Source organism: Pteropus alecto, unplaced genomic scaffold, assembly GCF_000325575.1.
Source record: "Pteropus alecto unplaced genomic scaffold, ASM32557v1 scaffold22, whole genome shotgun sequence".
NCBI lineage: Eukaryota > Metazoa > Chordata > Mammalia > Chiroptera > Pteropodidae > Pteropus > Pteropus alecto.
The window spans coordinates 5,503,804-5,511,752 of record NW_006434839.1 but is presented as its reverse complement, the minus strand read 5'-3'; the positions used below and the strand labels follow the sequence as shown (position 1 = coordinate 5,511,752).

The following is a 7,949-nucleotide window of genomic DNA, read 5'->3' as shown; positions in this document are numbered from 1 at the left end:
TCTCTCTCTCTCTCTCTCTCTCTTTCTCTCTCAGAGGATTTTGAAATTTTTAAAAATGAAATCCAAAAGTGTGCTCTTTCAACTCTCACTGGTACTTCGCACCTACAATCTGGCTTCTACTCTTACCATATCAATGAAATTATTTCTCAAGTCATCAGTCCTTGTCATACTTGATTTCTCTACTGCTGATTATTCCCAGAGCCTTTAAACTCTCTGCCCTGTCATTTATTGAGCAAGTCAACAAATGTATCTATGGCACTGCTCTCTCCCTGTTTTCCTCCTGTTTCTCTGGCCATGTATGTTTGCTGTCCTACATGGGCTTCTCTTCCTCTGCTTAAATTTTAAGTGGGCTATTCCCCAGTATTCCATCCTTTGGTCTCTCCTCTTCTCACCATATACTTTATTCTGAGCACTCTCATCTATGCCCGGAGATTCAACAAACAACTGATGATCATTGTATTTTTCAATCTTCAACCTAGACATCTCTTCTGAGTTCCATACTCATCTACCTACCAGATATAGCCATTTGTTTTTCCTTTCAGATGCTTTTAATTCAGCGTGCCCACTGCAGTTCTCTTTGTCTCCCTGCATTCCACTTCTCAGTCAGTAATACTGCCACCATCCAGGTATCTAAGTAATAACCCAAGACATAGGCGTTTATTACATCTCTGTTTTTGATATCCAATAATGAGAAACTCTATCCATTTTACCCCAAAGATTCTCTTCAATCTGCTTCGCTTCATTATACTGCTGCTCTTTTTGTTCAGACTCTGTTTCTGCTTCTCTGAATTACTCCATTAGGCTCCTATTTTCTCTCCCTGCCTCGAGTCTTGTTTTTCTTCAGACCGTCATCCTGGCTGCCATTGTGATCTTTCAAAAATGCAGGTCTGATTAAATCACTTCCTTGAGTAAAATCTTTAGCGGCCCCCTAACAGTTCGATTCAAAAATCATTAAGCATCTACCAGTCACAAATCAGTCCTGTCTCAGAGAGTCTCTCAAAAGTATTATTATTACAAACAAGGCCTCTAGTTTTGTACCACTTCTTCACACCTACCTAATATTCTAGTCATTCTAAACCATACTTGTGATTTCCTAGATATGCCATGTTAGTCACACAACTTAGATTACTACCCTGTTTTACTTAGATGATTTGTACTTATTCATCAAGGCTCAGATTAGTTAAGAAGTAGGAAGCTTTCCTTATCCATCCTTAAGTATGAATCAAAGTCCCTCTCCTGCAATCCTATAGTAAGTACCCTGCCTTGTATCTATTGAAATACATTCTAATTGATGCTTTATTTTTTCTAGTCCTAACTGTTAGCATATTAAAGGCAAGGATTGTATTTTTCATTCTTGATTACCAAACCAAATATAATGCTATCTACATAATAAGAATTCAGTGAATGTTTGTCCATTTGCCAGCATGGCCAGATACTGTAGTCATACATACCCTTGTTCATTATCTTTCAAGTCCAGCTTAATTCAATGACTACCCAAGTCACCTGTTTCCTTTCTTTTTAATAATGGCCGATTCCTTTTCTTTAAAAAAAAAAAAAAAAAAAAAAAAAAAAAAAAACCTTTTACTGCGGAAATTTCAAACAAATAAAAGTAGAGAAGATAGAATAATGAACCCACAGGTACCCATCACCCATCAATAATTATCAGCATCCTGCTATTCTTGTTTCATCCATATTCCCACCACATCTTGTCATAAAATAGTTCAACATATATCTCTAACTAGATAAACATTTTTTCAAAGTATAATGCATTTCTTGCTTTTATTCTAAGCATATTCTACTTTTTCTTATGTTGTCTACATTCCAGTTTAGGCATTATAAGTACTCCTTTCATATCCTGTAATGTCTACCAGTCTTCCTTCAGGCTTTACTTGGGCTTCTTTTTTTCCCTCTCTCTTCTTGTGTATATTGATTTTTTAAATTGTATTAAAATACACTTTACATAAAATTTACCATTTAACCATTTTTAAGTATAAAGTTAGGCAGTGTTAATGTACATTCATGTTGTGCACACAATCTCCAGAACTTTGCTTATTTTCTGCTCCTATAATTAAAGTTTAAACTCCAGATGGGTAAGATTTTTAGGTAGAATGCTTGACACCTAATGCTCAATAAATAATTGCTGAATTAATTCAGTCCATGTATCTATGCATATCTTTGTGGTTGCCCCCCAGATCTACATCACAACCTAAAAGGCAAAATGAAGGCATATCCATCTTTCCAAAGCAAGAGGACTGGTGTGAATTGGACAGATGATGAAAAAAGGATCTATAGGGATAAAAAAATAGCTCAAACTGAAGAAATGTTGCAGTATTTGTTCCCTATCATGGAGAGCACTAAAGACATGCAATCCTCTCAGATAAAACAGATATTGAATCCAAGAACCAGCTTCAAAATCCAGCATCAGTAAGTCAATACAATTTTGTCATTTTTAACTATTTAATACAGTCTATTTTAAGGAAGCAAGGCTTATTAATCCATTATCCTAAAAAACAAACATAGGCTCTTAAAAATGATGGCAGCTATACCACGTTTGACTAAGGGACAAAGGCCATAAGAAAAAGTTGGATATGTGAAGAAGTAGGTTATCGGCTATATTGGATTGTTTATTTGCATGGAACCACTCATTAATTTGAATCTATGAATTAAGTATGTATTAGCAAAGTATGACCATAGCCTGACTTGAAATTTCTCAGGTATATCTAAACCTTGTAATCCTAGGAGGCAACCAGAATTGGAAATGATTAACTTCAGTTACTTCAGCTTATTGATACTCAGAGGACAGCAGAAAGAATGAGATCAGATTCCTTTTAAAGATAAAAAAATAGAACTAATACTAAGGCCAAAAGGGAACCTATAATAAAAGAAAGACAATGACAAGCAGAAAATAATAAATACAATACTATCAACAAATTTCGATAAAGCACTTTATGTGCTAGACACTGTTCTATGTTTATACATGCACACACACACACACACACACACACTCAATGTTTTACATTCTATACTTGAGGAAACAGATACAGAGAGGTTTGTGATTTGTCCAGTGTCATATGGCCAGTAGGTAGCAGAACTGGATTCAACCCCAACTAACATTCTGACTCCGGAGTCCTTCATCACCGTGCTTTGACATTTCTCGATATAATATAAACGAAAAACAGAAGATCAATTTACTTAATATTCAAAAATAGCCTATGAATCAATTTTAAAAATTATGAATATTTTAATAGGAAAATGGGCAAAGGCTATGAACCAGAAATTCACAAAGAAAAAAAAAACATGGCCAACGAACATTTTAAAATGTTCAATCTCACTTAAATCCAGGAAGTGCAAATTAAAACAATAATGAAATGCTGTTCATTTTTGCCTCTCAGTGAAAGAATTCATTCACTGATTGTTGGAATATAAACTGGAACAGAGTTTCTGGAAGACAGTCCAACAATATGAATGAAAAATTCTTAATATCTACATTCATTTTGACAAGATATTTCATTTTTAGAAATTGATCCTAAGGGAGGGGGAAAAAACCTAGGTAAAGGCTAAAGGATTTCTGTAGTGGTGTTCATTTCAATATTGTTTATAAGAGCCAAAGGAAAAAAGAAGCAAGTGATTTTGAAAAAGAAAGATAAAGTAGAAAGAATCAATCTATCTGATTTCAAGACCATTTATATAGCTACTGTAATCAAGAGAGTGTAGTATTGGAGGAGGAATAGACATATATATCAATGGAGTCAAACACAGAACTCAGAAATAGACCCTTACAAATATGTTTGACTAATTTTGACAGAAGTACAAAAGCAATTCAATGGAGGAGAGATAGCATTTTCAACCAGTGTTGCTGGAACAATTAGACATCCATAGACTGAAACAATGAACTTTGACCTAAACTCATACGGAAGGAAAAAAAATTCAAAATGTATCATGGATTTAACTGCACAACACAAATCTATAAAACTTTTTTTTAAAAAACTAGAAAATATGATCTAGAGTTAGGCAAAAAGTTATGTTTTACACCAAAAGCATAATCCATAAAGAAAAATTGATAAATTGGACTTCATCAAAATAAATGTTTGTCTTTCAAAAGACCCTGTTAAAAGGATAAGAAGACAAGCTATAAAATAGGAGAAAATATTTACAAACCACATAAACAAGAGACTAGTATCTAAGTTAAAGAGGTCTCAAAATTTAGCAGTAAGAAAACAAATATTTCATTTAGAAAATGGGCAAAAGACATAAATAGACATTTTACCAAACCACATGGAAAAGATGTTCCATATGATTAGTCATATTGAAATGCAAATTAAAACCACAATGAGATAACTACATACCTATCAGAATGGCTAAAAGAAAAAATAGTGTTAACACTGACTGCTGATGAGGATGCAAAGAAATTGGATCACTCATGTACTGGTGATGGGACTGTAAAATGGTACCGTCGCTCCAGAAAACAGTTATACAGTTTTTTAAAAATCACCGATGTAGCTACCATATGACCCACCAATTATTCTCCTGGGCATTAATCTCAGAGAAATGAAGACTTGTGTTCACACAAAAACCGGTACACAAATGTTTATAGCTATTTATAATAGTCATAAACTGGAAACAATCCACGTGGCCTTCGGTGGATGAATTATTAAACAAATGTGGTATATCCACGCCATGAACTATTACTCGGCAAAGAAATGGGTTACTGATAAACAAGACAACCTGGGTCAACCTCCAGAGAATTACGGTGGGTGAAAAAAGCCAATCCCAGAAGGTTACATGCAGTACATTCCACTTACATAACATTCTTGAAATAACAAAGTTATATAATTGAGACAACAGATTAATGATCGCCAGGAATGAAGGAGGGGATGGGTAAGGAGGAAATCAGACGTGTTAATAAAAGGGAAACATAAGAGAACTTTTCTGTCCTATGATTATGTCAGTGGTAGTATCCTGATTACGTCATTGTACTATAGTTTTGCAAGATATTACATTTGGGGGAAACTGAGTGAGAGGTACATGAGATCACTCTGTATTATTTCTTCTAACTGCAAATGAGTCTACAATTATCTCAAAATTAAAATTTTAGTTAAAAATATGGTTGAGATTTTGTTGTTAAAAACATGGAACTCTAAGGAAAACCGAGAAATTTTACGTGGCCACAATTAATAATTTACAAAACCTCCCTCTCTTGAGGAAAACTATCCTCTCTTGGAGTTACGTTGATCTTTTCACTGACTATAGAAAGAAAAACTTGCAGTATTTATACTGAGTTTGTTCTAATAGAATAAACAAAGTAGATTTTTAGAGCAAAGTGAAACTTTAGAGAACATCTACTTCTACTAGATGTGTAAATAAAAGTAAAGATTATATCAGGAAGCCTGGGGTCAGGGAACATATCTAAATAAACATATGCTCTAGGCATTTAGAAATACAGAATTAGAGTAATGCTGAAAAGTCATGACCAGAGATGAAGATCACTCTCATAAAAATAATGGTAAAAGTCTTAAGGGAGGAAAAAAATAGATTGATATCATGACAAATACTTAGGGACTACAACTACCTTGGGTACATGTTGGGCAAAAACTCATATATTTCATTTCTTTCCTAGACTAAATCCAGCTCCTTATGTAAACAGAAAGAGACACAAGACATCTTGGATGCCACCCAGACATAACCCTTTTATAAGCCCAAAAAATCTTATGGTAAGCTCTTCAGAATGGCGCCAGTCTGTATCTCAGCCGTCATTTGAAACGTTGTCACCTCTCAAAGGACACAAGAAGAGGAAAAAACGTTTTCAAATCAAGGCCATAAAGTCTAAAGACATGGAAGCTGTCAGCAGCAAATGGGAGACTACGTCCTCGTGTTTTGAAAAGGATGCAAATATTGTCAAAGGCAAGAGCCTTCGCGCTGAAGACTCCAACCAGCGAAGCTCTATGCAGACAGCCCCCCATCTAACTAAAAATAAGCAACCAAATAAGAGTTCCGTTCAGAGTTCCAAAGGCAGAAATAATTTAGCTTTACACTGCTGACAACTGCGGATGAAAGATAACGTATGCTTACATATTAAAAGGAGAAAGAAAAGAAAGAGAAAAGCCCTCCCCATCCCTCTCTCACTGGTCCTCCCCGTCCACGTGCGCATGCGTATACTAAAATACAAATTCTAGATACCGCATCTTCTTTAGTGGGAGCATCTTTCAGAGGTATAAAAAGAAATCCAGAGAAAACTTTAAAACAGAGAAAAATTTAAAATAGAAATTTTTAAATTGCTTACGTATTTATATTTAATTTTTGTCGAAATGGTAAAAAAAAATCTCTGCACTTTTGATTTCTTCCAAAATGACATTCATACAACACCAAAAAAACCAATAACTCAGAAAGAAATGACCTGTACTATCACTGACTTTAATGTCCCTACTAGGCGCTTCTGTGAATCAATTGACAAACATCATTTCCTGAATTTCTTTTGTATCCGTAGAGCACTAGAAGCCATTAATGATATAAAAGACATTTCTCCCCACTAGGTTACTGTATAATTGTACATATAAAACATATATGACTAAAATAATTACAGAATAAAATAATTCATAGTAAAGTGCTAAGATGTATACCTCCAACAAGTAGAAAAATATTCTTTATTAAAAGAGGTTAATTGCACAGAGCAAAAGTGTGGCACAAAATGGCACTGACATGCATAGATTATGGTTTAAAATAGTCATTTTACTTCTCAAATTTTAGCAGAAATGCAAAAGATTACACATGCAGTTTCCTTTAGAGCTGATGAATGTTCATCTCTAGCCATTTATTCATGTGGAAGCGAGTGGAGCACCTCACAGTTTGTCATTTATAAGATAGCGAGCACTGGCAAGATTCCCGAAGGACACTGCTCTTTTGAATACATATTTCTATCCTATAATGCATCACTTCACACCCTGGTGTTCAGCTTTCAGAGTAACTAGTTTATGTTAGTACCAGAATGTTGACGTTGTCCCTGCCCTGGAGACATGGTTATGATGGCTAGACCAGATATTCGCAAATTCTGCCTTTAGTGGTAGCAGCTACCATTGCCCAGTACTGCGCTAAGGACTGTCCTGCATCACCTCCTATTTCTACAACAGCCATGTAGAGTAGGCTGTGCTTGCTTTCCTTTTACAGATGAGAAATGATGCTCAGGGAGGTTAAATAATTTGCTAATCTCTAACAGAGCTCCCTGATGCCGGAGCCTCTGCTCATCTTTTCTATTAGATCACATCACCTCTTTCTAAGATTTGAGTTTAAAAGAACTGCAAAGAGGGAAAAAGACAGAGCAGATCACAGAACTTATGTGGGGGTGGGGAAGAGAACCCCTGAATGATTCAGCAATATTACTAGGTGGCTGTCCACTGGCTTAACCCAGCTCAACCCCGACTCAGAATTTCTAACTGGTCCCGTGAACAAAGGAAGCGCTTTTTAAACTCTGGCTCAGAGCCCCCATGATTACAAAAATAGACGGCTTCATTCTGCTCTTACTTTGAAATAAAGATGTTCTAGTTGCTCCAGCATGGGCCTAACCACCCTGGTGAAAATGCTAAGACAAGGTTCTGTGTCCAGAGAAGCCCAGTCATCCTGCAAAGCCAATTTCTAAAAAGGAGGGGATGTGATGGCATAACTGCTTCCCACTGGGTGACCTGGATCCAGGAACTTGGACAGAGGATCTTGAAGTTCTCTTCTAAATAGGATTCTAGGTTGTGTTTATCTTGGAGTTTAAATCGCTGTGAGCTTTGAGAGTTGTCTTGACCAGTTTCTTTTCTGGAACTGTTGTGTAATATAATCAAGATGCTTACCTGGTCATTAACTCGGTTGGTTGGTTCTGGTGTGGGTAAAGTACGTGGTCTGCGAAAAACAAAACAAAACAAAAAAAAACTGTTGTTTATGATCCTCTTTCTGAGAAGTCCCGGCAAGCT

At 35.7% G+C, this 7,949-nt stretch overlaps 1 protein-coding gene and 1 long non-coding RNA gene across 2 annotated transcripts in view; one reads left to right on the top strand and one right to left on the bottom strand.

Moving 5' to 3' along the window:
• AGBL3 (ATP/GTP binding protein like 3) overlaps positions 1–6,285 on the top strand; it is a 51,733-nt gene extending 45,448 nt beyond the window's left edge. The window contains exons 16-17 of the mRNA XM_025045900.1: positions 2,193–2,424; positions 5,618–6,285. Of these exons, the coding sequence (XP_024901668.1) occupies positions 2,193–2,424; positions 5,618–6,038 (653 nt within the window). The 3' untranslated portion in view covers positions 6,039–6,285. The remainder of the gene's footprint in view (positions 1–2,192; positions 2,425–5,617) is intronic.
• On the bottom strand, positions 34–7,917 carry LOC112478689. The gene is made up of 3 exons (XR_003045924.1): positions 7,830–7,917; positions 1,452–1,540; positions 34–630 (listed from the first exon to the last, which is right to left on the bottom strand). It is a non-coding gene; the product is annotated as an uncharacterized LOC112478689 (long non-coding RNA).
• Between the last annotated feature and the right edge of the window lie 32 nt (positions 7,918–7,949).